Raw genomic sequence first — 19,577 nt, forward strand, 5'->3', positions numbered from 1 at the left:
CCCAATTAGTAGTACCCAAGGACCCTGAAGTAGAAATAAGTATTTAATGCTTTAGCTCTAGGCTTCAGCAACATTAAATAACCAGGCAGAAACACTTAGTTTCATAGTGTAGACAGTCCCTTTGTTTTCCCCCTTGTCCTTTATAGGATAATAGCTCTCTAATCTAGGAATTTATATTGGACTTATTGCTGTGGTGTCAGAGTACCTGTTGTTGAGCAGATTCTCCTGGAGCTATGTTGGCTGCTGTTTTTTACTTTTATTTTCTCCCCGGAATAATTGTTTTTTTCCCATAAGAACTGTAGTCCTGTTATCTTCATTATGGTGTGGGTGTGTGGGTAAAGGATTTAAAATCTACCCTGGTAATAATGGAAGCATCACTTGGGTAGCTTTTACCTTCTATATTTTGCTGTAATGTTGCATTTCCTGTCTCATGGAGACACTTTCAGATCCTCTATTTTTGAGGAACACTCCTGATTCATAAATAAATTTGAAATGATTTGACTCATGTTAACATTTGGCTTGCACTTGATTAAATTATATATTAACATCATCTCCGTACTGACACTTAGCACGGTCTGTCCCTTCTGTGTTCCATTGCACAAGTTCTCAACTTGTTGTACAGACAAAACTGTATATTCCCATAGGGACATCTTCATAGAATCATAGATGATTAGGGTTGGAAGAGACCTCAGGAGGTCATCTAGTCCAATCCCTTGCTCAAAGCAGGACCAACACTAACTAAATCATCCCAGGATCTTTAGGTGTGCTGTCTGAAGTTTTTTTTTGCTTTTATGCCCCTCAGTTGTACCTGTTCAATTGTAAGGGTGGAATTGTGTTCTCCCATAACCCGCTCTTGCGCTGTCCTCCCACCCAGCTTACTCGCCACATTTGCAAGTTGGCACTGCAGTGTCTAATAATGGTATTTTGAAGTTGGATCCCCAGGCCACCTTGTGCATATGAAAATATCAGTGTGGACAGTTTATTTGGGAAGAGGAAAATCTCCTCTTCACTGCAAATTAAGTGTTTTTAAGTACTTGGAAAAGTGATGTGGCATAAAACAAGTATTCTGCATGAGCAGAACTGTTTTCACTCCACTCATCTGTTCTTACAGAGGTGATGGTATTTTATTTTGATATTCCAATTTCTTTTCAATATTTTGTGGCACTGATAATATGTTGTGCTAATATATCATTTGTAGTTCCTTTCTGATATTTTTTCCGTAAGTTCCCCAGCATTTTGACCCCAAGTAAAATGATCGGCTCTATTGCTGCTGCATGTTTGTTCAGCTGTAAAGTTACATTTCCATTCTTCCTGTTTGTGACATGCTTGTTAGTGGTCATTGATCAGCATATAAAAGGCATGAGGAATGGAAATGCAATTACCAAGCTAGACAAATAGACAGTAGCAGCAGGCTCCATCAGAAACCCAGTTTGATGTCACAAGACAAAGGAAAAGAGTGAAATAAAATTCTAGAATGATGTGAGGTTTGCCAAATAAAATGAATGACCCTTGAATTAAATAAGAAAATTCAAAGTCATGCAAGGTAATGAAAAATCATGCTGTCCCAGATCATCGCAGCTCTTGTCCTTGTAGAATAGGACAGTTTGTATGCTGGAAGTGTGCTGTTGTAGAGTAGTGTGGCAGTTGAATGGAAACTCAAATAGCAAGTCTCTTAACATCTAGTTCACTAGGGTTGACCTGCCTTAAATGCAAACAAGAAATTGTAATTTCTGTGGGGGATTATGTGAGCAAGAAGGTACTGGCAACGTGTGTCTTTAAAGTAATGTGGCAAGGTCCTCTCCTTGGTCTTCACTCCTATTCCCACGATCCTATGAAAGATCAAAACTGACACTTGCTTGGCTATGCCATGGTGATTTTGCTTTTTCAGATCCGTTGCTACTGTTCTAATGCTACAGCAATCTGATTCCCACAGTTCTTGACCACCTTACCCTGGGACAGCACCAACATCCAAATCTTAGACCAGCTGTTGCTGTCGACAGTCTGGCTCATAAGAACATAGAAATTGCTATAATTGTTTGAAGCTTTGCTTTTTGTGTCTCTCTCTCATATATCCTGCTTCCAGAGTGGGCCTCTAGAAGAGGGTGAAAGTTGTACCTTGTGCAATGCTGTAATATGGGGTATATGGGATACATTCCTAAAAGTCTTCTTGACTCCTGCAGGTGATTAGCTTATATCCTAAAGCATGAGGTTTGAGTATTTTTGTTCCCCTTTGTATCACTGATTTAGCTTGTAGAGCGTTACATCAAATGTTAATTGTTTTGCAATTCTCCAGTGTAAATGTATGTACTCTAATGCCTTTGATCAGCTATCTTTAGTACTGAGTTTTCTGTTTTTCTGTTTTCTTTATCCTTCTTCCTCTATCAGACTTAAGAAACGTGTTTTTTGAAACATGGGTGAAACAGAGCAGAGACCAACAGCTGGATCCCGGTTAGGAGCTCAGGAAAATGCTGGGATCAGTACGTTGGAACATGGACAGAAACTACCTATGACACCTCCAGGAAAACTTATCTCCGTCAAAATCCAGATGCTGGATGATACCCAGGAAGTTTTTGATGTTCCGGTAAGAGTTTGAAAATGAAATGATCATTCAGTGATTTTTAAAAGTATTTTGTGAATTGAATCTCCAAATACTGACTCTGTGGTTCATTGATGGCTAATTGGTTCATGTTGAATTGAAACAATTGTTCCTGTACCACCATTATTTGTATGGCTGTACAGTAGAGTAGCATTAAACAATGTAGCAGATGGCTGTCCTTACTCTCATAGTTATATCTGTTTGAATAGCTTCAAACAGTTCAAAGCAGTCATATTTTAAAATGTTGTGACAGTGGTTTCTTCCACATTCTAAGCTTCTGGTATTTTTCATAAGTGCTGGGTGATAGTGCTGTGTATCTTGCTCTTTGTTCACCTAAACTATAGATCTCTAATGATGATGTTTTATTTCCTATATTCTAGCAGTGGTGACTGCTACAAGTATCAGATTTTTCATGAATTAAATTGCTACTAAAAATAACAATGTAAAAGAAATCTTTTATTGCATTCACATGCAAGGAAAAGGATTTCTCTGGGCATAACTGAAGTTTCCTTTCCATGCATTAATTTTTGTAATTTATCTAAGTTGTATTTGCTAAATGAGGAAATACAACTGGGGGGGTGGGTGTGTGTGTGTGTGAGAGAGAGAGAAGTGTTCCTAGTTTTGTTTTGAAGACCAACCATCCTTTACATGTGACTCGGAATGACCCAAAAAAAGGTTAACGTAACTCTGTGATCAGTGATATTTAACAGGCCATTGAAGATTTGTGTGCTTATAGCATTTAACAGTGAAATATCTTAAATATTATTTTTGTGGTTAACGAAGCATACCAGAATGTATGTATTTTTTCAGAGGTACCATAGTTCAGTGAGTATGATGCAGGAAACTTGGGTTCTGTTCTCAACATTCAAAAACCAGTCGGGGAACACTTCAACCTCCCTGTTCACTCAATTTCAGACCTAAAAGTCACAATTCTCCAACAAAAAAACTTCAAAAACAGACTCCAACAAGAAACTGCCAAATTGGAATTAATTTGCAAACTGGACACAATTAAATTAGGCTTGAATAAAGACTGGGAGTGGATAGGTCATTACACAAAGTAAAAAACTATTTCCCCATGCTAATTCTGCCCGCCCCCACTACTGTTACTCACACCTTCTTGTCAACGGTTTGAAATGGGCCATCCTGATTATCACTACAAAAGGTTTTTTTCCCCCTGCTGATAGTAGCCCACCTTAATTGATTAGTCTTGTTACAATTGGTATGGCAACATCCATTTTTTCATGTTCTCTGTGTGTGTATATATCTTCCTACTGTATTTTTCACTGCATGCATCCAGTGAAGTGGGTTTTAGCCCACGAAAGCTTATGCCCAAATACATTTGTTAGTCTCTAGGTGTCACAAGTACTCCTGGGATTTTTTGCTGATGCAGACTAACACAGCTACCACTCTGAAACCTGAGATGCTATGTGGCCTTGCGCAACTTCCCTAACTTCTCTGGCTCAATTTCCTATGTATAAAATTGTAATCTATTAATTTAATGAAACATACTGAGATTTCCCTATGAAAAGTGCTATGATATAGTTGTCCCTGATTTAGAGATGTGGGAAATTTGACCAGGAAAGTTGCATGACTCACCCAAAGAGAGAGAGATACTGTTGAAAACCACCTACCTTTTTTAGCTTTTGGTGTTTTTGTTCTATTTTAGCTGGTTGCTAAATTATTTTTTTGAAGTATTTTAGTTTCAGTTCTTCCTAATTTTGGAATGCTCTCTGACATTAGTATTTATGAACTGATCTGCTAAATAAAGTAAATTACTAATCTTAGGAAATGTGCTGTGTCTAACTCATTATATTGATGATATTCCCTGTGTACAGTTTAGAATGTTTATAAAAATCTGACAAGTGCAATATAGTAAATATTTTTCAAGTCCCCATCCCAGTCCAAAGGAGATATAGTTTGAAATCCTAGGAGCTAGTTAAATGTATGCTTTTCCCCATTAAGTATAGTGCAAGCTTCACCATCATTCTAGAAATTCATTCTTCTTCTGACTGATAGCATCTCTGACATACAGAACAAAGACATGGGTTGTGAGAAATCATACCCCATATTTGTGTTGCACATAAGCATTCGCTAAGAATTATCCTGAGATCAAACTCCTCTCAGAAGACGTTTCAGAGTTGAATGTGGGTAACAGCCTAATGCAAAAAGCTATTACAACTCTAACTTTCCCTCCAGCGATTTTAGAAAACAATATTTTTCCAACTGCTGTATCAGAAGACATGCAGTTAGGAAGCATGACCTGTCTGTGCTCTTTACCCTTCACTGACATTTGGAAGAGCTAGGTCCATGCAACTTTCTGTGCAGATTGCTTCAAAACAGGTGTATTTTGAGGCTTTGGTCTTGCAACTGCATCCACTCAGGCAGACCCCTGCACTTGCATGAAGCCTTATTGGCATGCTTGCACAGGGCAGCTAGTGGGATTTGAGATTTTGCAGGCCTTTATTTGTAAGGTCTTTGGAGGAGGTGGCAAAGGTGGTGGTTTTTTTGTTTTTGCATTTAAAAGAATTTATATACAATTATAGTGCTGTATAATCAACCACAACTCCTCTCTAAACAGTGCTTTCATTCTCCTCCCGTGCTTCAAGAACACATTAATTTTTCAGTCCCATCTACATACATGCCAAATCCTTTTTACTATTTCAGATGGATTTTAGACTCCACTCTACATCATTTATAATATTTACAATACATTTTAACTTAGTAAACAACATTCATTATATGTTTCCTTTAATGATGATAAAAATCTTAATACCTCTCTAGTTTGGGATGTTTGCTCCTGCTGGGAAACCCATTTTCCCATTAAAATTAAAAAGCTTCCCAATTTAACCAAAATGATGCAATATGCATTTAAAAGGAAAGTAACTAACAGCATTTTAATAAACTACTTTTTATAAGCATGGAAGCACAGAAAAAGAATGGAGTACATGTACACTTCTGTACATACACACACACAGCTTGAAATCCACCGCACTTGCTCTTTAGTGTCAAGTGGGAGAGCCCTCTTGTGAGTGAGAAAGGCCTAAGCCACTAACTTCTACAAAATTTAAGCTTTCATTTTAAAGAGAATTAGGTTCTAGCCCTTGTGGTTTGGAGGATATCCTTCCAAACTGAACTGAGCATAAATTGATGCAATGTTGAATTCCGGAATCAAAAGATGACAGTTCCAGCAATGGTGGTGTTCATAGCATTGCCAAGCAACAATAGCAGCAGCAGACTATCAAGATTTTGATCAGTTTCAGTGCTGCTATTCAGAATCATATGGGAAATTGTGAAACTGTCAAGAGTCATGTCCATTTGATGCTGCTGCTGCTATGGAAAGCTGAGGAGCAACAGAGCAGAGCTTGGAGTTATTCATTGGGAGGCTGTGAAAGGAGTAGAATAACTGAGATCTTTTCCTGCTTTTGCAAGGAGGATCTGTGTTCAGGATTCACCCCAGGGCTGAAAAAGTTCCCAATCCACGTGTCTCTCCTGAGAGAGACCTCAAGCAAAACAGGGAAACATAAGACATTACTGATGTTTTATGGTAAAAAATAAAAACAAACATGCAGAATTCCTACCTTCCCCCAATACATGCACACACCCCTACAACCTCTCTGACTTCCTCTATATACCATAAAAAAGCAAAAAGAATGCAACCTTTATGCCCTCCCCCACACCTCTCTTCAAGCAAATGCTTAAGAAGCAAAATAGTTTAAAGGAAAAACATTAGAGACTCTTGTTCTTTTAAGGTAAAGGTTAATTTTTCGTCCCTGTGATAGCAGCTGTAGAATCTATACCAGGCAACTTCAGGCACGCAGCCCAACAGGGTAATCTGCTAGTGGGCCACGAGATATTTTGTTTACATTGACCGTCTGCAGGCCCAGCCCCCCGCAGCTCCCAGTGGCTGCGGTTCATCGATCCTAGCCAATGGGAGCTGTGGGAAGCAGCACAGGCCACAGGGACGTGCTGGCCACTGCTTCCCGGAGCTCCCATTGGCCGGGAACGGTGAACCGTGGCCACTGGGAGCTGCGGGGGGGGGCCGTGCCTGCGGACGGTCAACGTAAACAAAATGTCTAGTGGCCTGCCAGGGGATTACCCTGATAAGCCGTGTGCTGAAATTTGCCGACCCCTGATCTATACTATTCCTAGCTCTGATTCAAAGTGTTGGTTTCTGACAGGTATAAATATTTTGTTTTTGTTTTTTAAATGAAAACCCAGGAGAAAAAGGAGCAAATAGTTTACATAGTGGATAGGGATGGGAGGAAGCAGCAGACATGATATATCTGGACATTAGTAAGACTTTTGACATAGTTGCATGTGACATTCTCGTAAGCAAACTAAGGAAATGTGGTCTAGATCAGGTGGGTGCCCAAGTGGTTGAAAAACTGTACTCAGAGTAGTTATTAATGGTTTGCTGTCTAACTGGGAGGATGTATATAGTGAGGTCCCACATCGTTCTGTCCCTGGTCCAGTACTATTCAACAGTTTTTATTAATGACTTAGATAATGGAATAGAGAATATGCTTATAACATTTGTAGATGATACCAAACTGGGAGGGTTTGCGCTTTGGAAGACAGAATAATAAATCAAAATGACCTTGACAAATTGGAGAATTATTCTGGTATCAAAAAGATGAACTTCAGAAAAGACAGGTGCAAAGTACTACACTTAAGAAGGAAAAATCAAATGCATAACTACAAAATGGGGAATAACTGCCTAGCAGTAGTACAGCAGAAGAAGATTGGGAATTATGGTGGATGACATTAAATATAAGACGACAACATGATGCAGTTGCGAAAATGGCTAATATCATTTAACAGGAGGGTCGTATGTAAGACAGATGAAGTAATTGTCCTATTCTGCTTGGCACTGATGAGGCATCAACTGGAGTACTGTGTCCAGTTTTGGATGCCACACTTTAAGACAGATATGGACAAACTGAAGAGAGTCCAGAGAAGAGCAACAAAAATGATTGTGGTTTTTTTTTGTTTTTTTGTTTTTTTTTTTAAAGAAAACCTGACCTATGAAGAGGAAATGTTGTTTAAAAATAAATAAAAACGGGGCATGTTTAGTCTTGAGAGAAAAAAGGACTGAGGGAGGATCTGATACATCCTCATATACGTTAAGGGCTGCTGTTAAAGAGGATGGGGATCAATTGTTCTCCATGTCCATTGAAGGTAGAAGAAGAGGTAATCAGGTTAATCTGTAGCAAGGAAGATTTAGGTTAGATATTAACTATCCTTAAAGTTAGAAAGTTTTTCTTAAGCACTGGTGTAAGTTGCTAATGGCGGTTGTAGAATTTCCATCATTAGAGGGTTTTAAAAACCATTTAGAAAAACACCTGCCAGGGATGGTGTTAAGTATACTAGGTCCCTTGCAGCCATATGCTTCTACAATTCTATATACAGTAGAACCTTATTGTTATGAACACCAGAGTTATGAACTGACCGGTCAACCACACCCCTCATTTGGAACTGGAAGTACGCAGTCAGGCACCATTAGATACAAAAACAAAAAGAGCAAATACAGTACAGTACTGTATTAAATGTAAACTACTAAAAAATAAAGGGAAAGTTTTGTTTTTTTTTTAAATTGACAAGGTAAGGAAACTGTTGCTTGTTTCATTTAAATTAAGATGGTTAAAATCAGCATTTTTCTTCTGCATAGCAAAGTTTCAAAGTTGTATTAGATCAATGCTGAGTTATAAACTTTTGAAAGAACAGCTATAATGTTTTGTTCAGAGTTATGAACATTTCAGATTTACAAACGACCTCCATTCTTCAGGTGTTCGTAACTTCTGTAGATGCAAATTGCATCTTTGACAAAAGCAAATGCAAATGTATGAAATGGGTTAATATTTGAGATTTAAAAAAAAAGCTGTTCAGAATTCTGAAAAAAACCTTAAATTTTTGAAAATAAAATATAAAGGAGATGTGCAGAAGAATACCTTGCAATCTAATTGCTGTTAACAGTCAATATTTCATTCCAGATAGTTTGAGGGAGTGGTATTTGCTTTCTAAAAATCTCAATAAAACTTGAACAGATAAGGGTGGATCATTAATATGAAGCCAACTTGAGTTACTACTGCAGTTAGCTGGCATGGTGGTTTACTTGCAAACACATTTCTGGAAAAAATAGGCACAGTTTCTTTCCAAACAATTTATTGAAATGTTACTGTGACGATCTTCAACAGGTTTTAAAAGGATTTTGGTAGCTTTCTTCTTGTATATTAGGTTGAAATAAATCAAATACCTAGATTAAAAACACTGGCAACTGACTTTTTCAGAACAATTTCTGTTTGTTTTTATTTGGGGAAAATACAGATTAACAGATTAAAGACATTCTCCTCCACACTTGGAACTCGTTTATGATACGAAGCATCTGGGAATCTAGTGGGCATTTGTTATAGTTCAGTTTGCTGATGCTATATTTCTGCACCTTCTTAAAAAAAAAAATCAAACTGTTGGTACAGAAGTGCTAATTTCAGGGAGAGTTGGGGGTGCTCATCACCTCTGAAAATCAGGCCACGAGTTTTCAGTTAATGATTCTCTCCATTTGTTCGCTGCTAGCAGCTGTTAGTCACAAGTTTGCTCTATCGACAGATTGTGTGTGAGCATTACAATAGAATGTGGGAATTTGGATAATATTTATATGACGCCTACCTGTACCTCAGTTTCCCCTCTGGGCTTTGCATAGCTATGCACTAAGTATAAAGGGAAGAGATGAGCAGCCTGTTTGGAAACCAGTTATTAAAGTCTACACGTGTGCATGGAGGATTCAAAGAGACAATGGAAACCCCAGACGGCTCAGACATTCACACACTGTGACTGACCGCCAAGAGGAAGGAGGCTTTCCCCAACCTCTCTGCAGGGAAGAAGACCAAAAGCCCAAGTAGGAGAACAAAGTGAACAGATGTCAAGTGTCTGTGTTAAGAGCTGAGCTCACAGAGACCTAGCACACAAACACCTGGAACCAGGGACTCAGAGAGAGGAGGCCAAGATGGCTTCTAAGGAAGCATGCCTCAAGGGAGGTCTGGCTTGCCATTGGCCAATCTAAACTCGATCTCAGCCTTTGCCTCTGTCTGCTTACCTAACGATGTTCTCAGTCTGTATGCCAGGTGGCAATAAATTGTTACCTTTGAAAAGGCTGCCTTGTGTCATTTCAGATTCTCAGAGATATTGCGTCCTGAAGGAGTACAGGACAAATCTCCCGCAGGAGTCTGGCTTGGCTGGATTTGCTGCAGGGAGCCACAGAGGGAGACCGGGATTGCTGGTGCCCAAAGGCCCAGTTTCAGAGTCTTGGAAGTCATAGGCCTGCCCCTAGGGAAGTGTATGGATCCTTGGGGCTTGGCACACTAAGGGGGTCGCACTTAGGGAACTGTTATAGGCTGGGGCAGAGGCCAGATCCAGTGAATCCATGACATTGCTGTCAGTTGCTCACTGACTAAGTATAGCACAGGTGGAGGAAGGATAAAAAGTATAAAAATGGGTCCACTTACAGTAGAGAAGAACTAACAATATTTTGTCATTATTCAGTTCTTTTCATCCACAAACCTCAAGTATTTTACAAAAGGTGGTTGGTTAATTATTCCCATTTTACAGAAGGGATAACTAAACTATAAGCTAATATTCCAGCACTCCACTTCTCTTCTGAGCAGAGTAGATACATTGAGTTCCCAAATAATTCAAGGTCCTTGGTCAAACTTTTCCGTACTGAGACTCCTATCATAGAATTGTGTTCATTAAATGGCCTCCTTTAACCTGATCTGTTAGAGGAAAATACCACATTTCAAGTCTCCCTCCCTCTCCTTTAGCAACTCTTCACATTCCCAGCACTCCTAGGATTTGCATTCCCTCTGCTTTTCTAGCTCTTGTAACAGATGTACGTGTGCCTTGTAACAAAATCATACAAGGACCTACGTTACCCTCTTAAACCCAGCCAGTTTCTAAATGCCTTGGGGGAAAGAAATGCTTTTCTTTAACATATATGGTATATGGTAATTACTTTATCCTACATGTTCACCTCTCTCATCAGTGTACAGATTATAACTATTAGAGCTTCTCGGTTAATATGAAATTTATTAGACGAAAGCTATGCAGAAAATATGAAACAATTGTTTTATGCTTTTTCCGTCAGCTTTAACAATTACGTGAATTACACATGCGTCTAGCTTAGGAAATGAACAGCAGGTCAAATGTGAGCTATTCATCAGTCTAAGGCTTTATTCTCTTCTCATGCCTGAAATTATTTGGCCATCACTGTTAAACTATTCCCAATGAAAGTAGGGCATTTAAATATTCACGAATTGTCACAACAGCCCAGCTGGGTCTTCTGGAATTATGAGAAGAGAAACCCTTTTTTTTTTTTCAATAACCCTGAAATGCAACAGTTACAATTCCCAACAGAAAATTTTCAGCAGAGGCTCAGTAAGCCCTGATTTTAGTTGAAATAGAATTAGATTATCCTTGTTGAAAAGCAGGAATTTTTAGTCATTTGTTTTACGTATTAATATGCTTTTCAAAATGAAGAAAAACCTGAGTTCCGTAATCTGAGGCGGCAGGCTGTTAAACGGCTAATGATCTTTATCAGAGTATTATCTCAAACAGGTAGCACCAGGAAGCACTGTGTCTCAGAACACAGAAATAGGAGGAAGATTAGAAAGGGGCAGTGCAATCCCCCCCACCCTGGCTGTTGGATATCTATATGGAGCATGTAGCCAGATAACTACAATAGTGTGACAGTGTGCTGGGAGTACAAGCTCCTATCAGAACTCCAGCATGTCAAAGCTCACTCCACCATACTCAGGCTTCAGAACAAGAACATAAAGGTTGTTTCCAGAGCAATTTTGGGTTGTGGTTGTATTATGAAGAGCAGTGAGTTAATGGACTGGCCATTCAGTACCCCATGAGAATCAGTAATATTGGTAACAAAATATCTCTCAAGTCGATAACAAAAGAACCCTTATCACCCTTATTGAATTTATTTTTAATAATCTGCTTGAAGAAAAAGTGTGTGTGTAAGAGAGTTAGTGTTGGGGGGGAGGGATGAAGAATTTATGAAAAATATTGGGTAGTATTCAGAGGGCCGTTCGTCCTGCACAGGATGTTGTTCTGTTCTTTAATGCATTTTTCACATGCGCTTCCTCATTATCTGGTATAAGTGTTCTGATTTATTCCTCCCCCTCTCCAGCCCCTTTTTAAAATCATATCAGTTTTGTCTTGTCTCTGAATGCACCCGTTTTTGTGTCCTACATTCAGAACTTCTAAAAAGTTATAGAAAGATCTTTGTTTTCTTACCAGCACATTTTGACAGAACAAAACAGGTTGTACCTGAAGCCACTTTAAATTCAGTGAAAATCTCCTTTTCACTCTTAACATTCATAAGACAGGTCCTCAGCTGATATAAATTAGCATAGCTCCACTGAAGCCCAATTTACACCATCAGAGGATCTGACCCAGTATGTCCACAGCTAAGTAAGTGATGTTCCCATATTCACCTTCAATCCTCTGAAGTCTCAACATAGATTAACAAAAGTGAAAAAATAAAGGATTTAATCAGTGCTGTTTGGGAGAAATAAAAAGGATTATAACCTTTGTGTATGTGAAGGAATTATAGTATTACACTGAAACTTAAATAAGAAGAGTTCTCATAAACAGTAAAAGGATGCTCACTTGACCTCTTTTATTCTAGTGCTGAATTCTCACTATTGCCAAAAAATACGTTTAGGAAAATGTTTTAGGTTTTTAGATGTTCCTTAAGGACAAACCTTGGCACTGGAAAGTTGGCAAAGGAAACAGTTTCCTACCAAAGCAACTTAAGAACATTCACTCCCACAAGAAGACTTTGGGAAGCATTAATTGTCAGGATTTGTGGTAAGACCGGTTGGGGTTCTCAATTTTCCTTGACAGGTTTAGTTGAAGTTCAGAGTTATCAGTTTTAGATGACCTGTCACTTTCAAGTCCATGACCTCCAACTCTGAGGTAAAAAGCTTTGGGTTTCTGTTCACTGGCAAGCAACTGTTTGTGCAGCCATATGTCCCCTTTATAAATAGAGGTCAGGCAGCACTGAATTTAAAAATCTGAAGTATTGTAAATCATGAATCAGTTTCAGCATTCTGCATGTAGGGTTCACTAAACCCTGATGTAGATTCATATTTTTATATCCTATGGAAGAGGAGCTGTATGTATGTGTTTCTGCTAAAGGCCACGGCAGCTGTTAAAAACCAAAATTTAAGTAAGAAAAAACAAACCACATTTTGTCAGATTTACTGGTTATGTCCCAATATGTTTTTTCTTAGTAATTCAGAAAGCTGCAAGAAGAAACGGGTGAAAGCATTGGTGCTTGAGGAGTGCAGCCTCTGTAAAAAGTGAAAGGGATTCATGAGTGAAGCCTTTGTTTAAAATAAATAAATAAATAAACTGCATGGACCCATGCCAGATGTGAAAAAACTAGGCCTTTAAACTTTTGTACCAGGCAGGCTGGACTGTGCCCATTAAAAAGGAGGGAGACAGGATTAAGAGCAGTTAATCTTATTCTGTTAACATAAACAGAACACAGTCATTGTATTTGCTTTTTATAATCTCTTCCATGAGATGAATAATAACTTTAAACAGGTAAGTGCATTTCAGTGGAAAGGTCAACCTGTGCAGGACATTCCAGATCTGTATCCCTTACATTTCATTACAAAATAAATTGCATATCTCTGATTTAGCCAACCAGATAATTGTTGATGTGATGGAGAGTTTCGTGGGAGATAATTCAACCATGATGCTTAGTGGAAAAAAACACGAGCGGGTAGAGGGTAGTATGTTAAAGTTGGTACTTCTAACTCCATTGTAATGCTACTTCTATTACTGTATGACTGCTATATACATTTAGCACTGTGAGCATCATGGTATCAAAGTTGAAAGAGAGATGGGCATACTCCAAAGTGAATGACCTCTTGAGGTGAGGGAGTGGGTCAGAAAGTTTGACCTTGCCTCTTAGAAAATATTTAGTAATTAAACTAATATGCAATACAATTTCTTGCAATCTGTAAAATATTCTAAAAAATAATTTTAAAAAGAAATAAGATGACTGACTGTGGGGAATGTGGAACTTTTGTTAACGTCCCTGACCTGACCTGAAAAATAAGGGCTTCCTTCTTTCTTGGTTGACTGTACATATTAAAATATATGATCTTTTGTTTTTCAGAGCTTTTGCTATTGGGATGGATGTGTGAGGGATGAGGAAAACAGAGTTCTTGAGTACTTCAGTCACCTTTGTAAAATTATACTGGGGAACTTAAAGACTTAAAAATCTTTGTATTTTCTCCTTTTCTATTGCTCTATTTCCAAGTAATTCATTAATAGAAATGACCATTTTCCATTTCTCTAGTTCCAGGTAATTCATTAAAAGAAATACAATGAAGTAAAGTTTCATAGAACACAAAGTGAAAGTATAAGTAAAAAATTATATGCCTGTGCTTTGTCAGTGTCTGGAAACCTATACTAAATGAACTAAACAAAGTATGTGTTAGCATGGTGCTCCAATAGCTTGAAAAGGACAAACTGGTTCACATAAACTGCAAAATATTTTGAATTCTAGTGATAAAAATCTAAATTATAAAATGTAAACAATATTTCAATGAGGAAAAATACTGCAACAGAAGATAATTTCAGTTTGGGGTTCTGGTTACTCTGGCTGCACTCATTATTTTCCATGAGATAAATAACTTTAATCTGCCACAGAAGTCATGTTGACTTTTGGCAATTCACCAAGGGCTTGTCTACATGGGGAATACATGAGGAGAAGTTCGTGTAAAATACCTAGCTTGTGAATTAAAGTGCAGTAGCTATTCCACACTACCTCTCATAGAAGATAAGGGTTAGAAGAGACCTCAGGAGGTCATCTAGTCCAAACCCCTGCTCAAAGCAGGACCAACCCCAACTAAATCAACCAACCCTAACTAAATCACCAGAGGGTATCACTCTGAGAACTATTTCAGTCCCACCTGTTTGTGAGGGTCTCCAACAATGAGAACTGAAAAGCAGTCCCACCGTCCTCATGGAGGGAGGAAATCAGGGAGAACTGAAACTACAAAAGGGAGAAGAAGAGAAGGAGGAAAGAGAAGGAGCAATGTATAAAACATTCAGTTTGTGAATACCTGGAGGATGAAGGGGTAATTGCTAGCAGCCAACATGGATTTACTATGAACAAATCATAGAATCATAGAATATCAGAGTTGGAAGGGACCTCTGGAGGTCATCTAGTCCAACCCCCTGCCCAGAGCAGGACCAATCCCAACTAAATCATCCCAGCCAGGGCTTTGTCAAGCCTGACCTTAAAAACTTCTAAGGAAGGGGATTCCACCACCTCCCTAGGTGATGCATTCAAGTGTTTCACCACCCTCCTAGTGAAAAAGTTTTTCCTAATATCCAGCCTAAATCTCCCCCACTGCAACTTGAGACCATTACTCCTTGTCCTGTCATCTGCTATCACTGAGAATAGTCTAGATCCGTCCTCTTTGGATCCACCTTTCAGGTAGTTAAAAGCAGCTATCAAATCCCCCCTCATTCTTCTCTTCCGTAGACTAAACAATCCCAGTTCCCTCAGCCTCTCCTCATAAGTCATGTGTTCCAGACCCCTAATCATTTTTGTTGCCCTTCGCTGGACTCTCTCCACTTTTTCCACATCCTTCTTGTAGTGTGGGGCCCAAAACTGGACACAGTACTCCAGATGAGGCCTCACCAATGTCGACTAGAGGGGAACGATCATGTCCCTCGATCTGCTGGCAATGCCCCTACTTATACAGCCCAAAATGCCATTGGCCTTCTTGGCAACAAGGGCACACTGTTGACTCATATCCAACTTATCGTCCACTGTCACCCCTAGGTCCTTCTGTGCAGAACTGCTGCCTAGCCATTCGGTCCCTAGTCTGTAGCGGTGCATTGGATTCTTCTGTCCTAAGTGCAGGACTCTGCACTTGTCCTTGTAGAACCTCATCAGATTTCTTTTGGCCCAATCCTCCAATTTGTCTAGGTCCCTCTGTATCCTATCCCTACCCTCCAGCGTATCTACCACTCCTCCCAGTTTAGTGTCATCCGCAAACTTGCTGATGGTGCAATCCACACCATACTCCAGATCATTAATGAAGATATTGAACAAAACCGGCCCCACGACTGACCCTTGGGGCACTCCGCTAGATACCGGCTGCCAACTAGACATGGAGCCGTTGATCACTACCCGTTGAGCCTGATGATCTAGCCAGCTTTCTTTTCACTTTATAGTCCATTCATCTAGCCCATACTACTGTAACTAGCTGGCAAGAATACTGTGGGAGACCGTATCAAAAGCTTTACTAAAGGCAAGGAATAACACGTCCACTGCTTTCCCTTCATCCACAGAACCAGTTATCTCATCATAGAAGGCAATTAGATTAGTCAGGCATGACTTGCCCTTGGTGAATCCATGCTGACTGTTCCTGATCACTTTCCTCTCCTCTAAGTGCTTCAGAATTGATTCCTTGAGGACCTGCTCCATGATTTTTCCAGGGACTGAGGTGAGACTGACTGGCCTGTAGTTCCCAGGATTCTCCTTCTTCCCTTTTTTAAAGATGGGCACTACATTAGCCTTTTTCCAGTCTTCCGGGACTTCCCCTGGTCGTCATGAGTTTTCAAAGATAGTGGCCAATGGCTCTGCAATCACATCCGCCAATTCCTTTAGCACTCTTGGATGCAACGCATCCAGCCCCATGGACTTGTGCCCGTCCAGTTTTTCTAAATAGTCCCGAATCACTTCTTTCTTTCTTTCTTTCTTTCTTTCTTTCTTTCTTTCTTTCTTTCTTCACCTCTTCCCAATGCTGTGCTGCCCAGTGCAGTAGTCTGGGAGCTGACCTTGTTCGTGAAGACAGAGGCAAAAAAAGCATTGGGTACATTAGCTTTTTCCACATCCTCTGTCACGAGGTTGCCTCCCTCATTCAGTAAGGGGGCCCACACTTTCCTTGGCTTTCTTCTTGTTGCCAACATACCTGAAGAAACCCTTCTTGTTACTCTTAACATCTCTCGCTAGCTGCAACTCCAGGTGTGATTTAGCCTTCCTGATTTCACTCCTACATGCCCAAGTAATATTTTTATACTCATCTCTGGTCATTTGTCCAGTCTTCCACTTCTTGTAAGCCTCTTTTTTATGTTTAAGATCAGCAAGGATTTCACTGTTAAGCCAAGCTGGTCGCCTGCCATATTTACTATTTCTACACATTGGGATGATTTGTCCCTGTAACCACAATAAGGATTCTTTAAAATACAGCCAGCTCTTCTGGACTCCTTTCCCCCTCATGTTATTCTCCCAGGGGATCTTGACCATTAGTTCCCTGAGGGAGTCAAAGTCTGCTTTTCTGAAGTCCAGCGTCCGTATTCTGCTGCTTTCCTTTCTTCCTTGTGTCAGGATCCTGAACTCGACCATCTCATGGTCACGGCCTACCAGGTTCCCATCCACTTTTGCTTCCGCTACTAATTCTTCCCAGTTTGTGAGCAGCAGGTCAAGAAGAGTCTGCCCCTAGTTGGTTCCTCCAGCACTTGCACCAGGATATTGTCCCCTACATTTTCCAAAAACTTCCTGGATTGACTGTGCACCGCTGTATTGCTCTCCCAGCAGATATCAGGATGATTGAAGTCGCCCATGAGAACCAGGGCGTGCGATCTAGTAGCTTCTGCGAGTTGCCGGAAGAAAGCCTCGTCCACCTCATCCCCCTGGTCTGGTGGTCTATAGCAGACTCCCACCATGACATCACCCTTGTTGCTCACGCTTCTAAACTTAACCCAGACTCTCAGGTTTTTCTGCAGTTTCATACTTGAGCTCTGAGCAGTCATACTGCTCCCTTACATACAGTGCAACTCCCCCACCTTTTCTGGCCTCCCTCTCCTTCCTGAACAGTTTATACCCATCCATGATAGTACTCCAGTCATGCGAGTTATCCCACCAAGTCTCTGTTATTCCAATCACATCTTAATTCCTTGACTTTGCCAGGACCTCCAGTTCTCCCTGCTTGTTTCCCAGGCTTTGTGCATTTGTATATAGGCACTTGAGATAACTCTCCATGTGGACTATCTTATTCTGCACTAAGTATGCCTTTGTGCACTGTAGCTTAATCTGTTTTTAACTTAACCCACACAAAGGCACTCATAGTGCAGAATAAGAGTGTTGAAACAGAACTAGCGCAATTAGCTGTTCAACAATAGTGATTCTGCACTAGTGATTCTGGGCTTTTTCCTTGTGTAGACAAGACATCAGCATCTCCGTGCCTCAGGTCTATAAAACTGGGATAATACCACTTCCTTTCTGCTTGGGAATGTTGTGAGGATAAATATTTAGCGTGTGAAGTGCTCAGATACTAGTCATGGGGGCCATATAGATCTAAAAAAAGTTTTTTCACCCAGAGATTACTATGGTGTTATAAAGTAGCATACATGCATTAGTGTTGAACTGCTATCTGTTGCCTTGCCTCACATGGCAGCAATTGAGACTGGTGCAACTGGATCTGTCTACTGGTTTGGGTACTTTTTTGTGAGGAGCCTTTTGCTCTTTCTGAAGCTGTTTATTTTGTCTCTGCCTCGCACACGGATGATGCCACATTCAAGTTCTTTATAAACAGAATTGTTATTAAAAGCGTATCACAGAAATGGACCGATTAAATTCATGGGGGTGTCGTCACTCTAGTGAATAACATGCCTTCACTTACTGAATGGCTGGCAGAGTAGTAGGTGAAGAAGAGCAATGGCTGCTGAATGGGAGGACAAGACTGCTCTGGTGACAGTTCACCACCCCCTCTCCTGTGCTGAATCTGGTGAGGAGGGAAAGGAAAGAAGGGTATGGTCATGGGAGGATAAAAGCTGCCATGAAGCTAAGGGAAAGCAAATGGGGAGGGAGATAGTGTAGAGAATGGATCTAGGTTTGTATAAAATCAAAAACTTGCTAGGTTTCTAAAGCCAGAACTTTCTGTAGACCCTACAGAATGAGGATATTGTGACCCGAAGGATCTTTTGATGGCCACTGCCAGAAAGTATAGGGGTCTAGGGATTCCCCTGAGTTCACCAAAAAGCTTAGTTTGGGAGAATAATGTAGTAAAATCTCATTCCCTGGGCAGGTTACTGGAAAGGTAAGGGAAGTGTCAGTCCCTCAGCAAATCAAATGCTTGTGTGGGAAAACCAGCTGCTCACCACACTGCAAATGTTTGGCCATCAGCCTGCCTTGTACGGAGGTGTGTGTGGTGTGGATGAGGCTCAGTATGCCAACATGTCTAGCAGTAGTGCCCTAGATGGAGACAAATGATGGCTTTGATGAATTGATTTGGCTTTGATGAATGTTTTCAGTTCTGCACATCAAGGCTAACTTTCTTGGGATTACCAAAGATCAATGTCTTTTATTTAAGCAATGCAACTCTGTATTAAAATATAATTAAAGAACTGTTGCTTTTTAAACATTTTCTCGAATATATATCTACGTAATAGTTCTAGGTTTGTCATGTTTGGTACCATTGTGTTTGTGGGAGAAAGGACTTTTGAGTGATATGGAAATAGACCTATTTCTGTCAACATTGTATTATCAAAATTTCCACCAAGCAGAGGACTGGGAGCTGGGGTACAGCGAGTGCCCCTGCCACACTGTAGAGGATGACACCATTGAAATTATGATTCTGTAGATTTTTATGAATCAGATGACACCTCTGGTACCTTTCTATCATTAACTTGCCCATGGAATTACATGTGTTCCCAGACTAAACATCATGTAAGGTCGCTAATGAAAGACTGTGTCACACTGGTCATTATAACCATTGGGAGATGTATGTATGGCGAATATGTGAGGAGTTAAGTATATATACTAAAATATTTGTTCTTTACATCTGTGGGTTAAGACAGGATACGAAAAGGTAATCCACATACTCCTGGCAGGCAGGGGGCAAGAGACACTTATCTCACTCTGGCTGGTCATGTGCAAATTGAG

At 40.0% G+C, this 19,577-nt stretch overlaps 1 protein-coding gene across 8 annotated transcripts in view; it reads left to right on the forward strand.

Moving 5' to 3' along the window:
• The window catches only part of FARP1 (FERM, ARH/RhoGEF and pleckstrin domain protein 1), a 329,042-nt gene that overhangs the window by 49,888 nt on the left and 259,577 nt on the right, over positions 1–19,577 (forward strand). For all 8 annotated transcript variants that reach the window (XM_037896136.2, XM_037896146.2, XM_043534898.1 and 5 more), the window contains exon 2: positions 2,386–2,581. In XM_037896136.2, coding sequence (XP_037752064.1) covers positions 2,411–2,581 — 171 coding nt within the window. In that variant the 5' untranslated portion in view covers positions 2,386–2,410. The remainder of the gene's footprint in view (positions 1–2,385; positions 2,582–19,577) is intronic.

Source organism: Chelonia mydas, chromosome 1, assembly GCF_015237465.2.
Source record: "Chelonia mydas isolate rCheMyd1 chromosome 1, rCheMyd1.pri.v2, whole genome shotgun sequence".
NCBI classification, from domain to species: Eukaryota; Metazoa; Chordata; order Testudines; family Cheloniidae; genus Chelonia; species Chelonia mydas.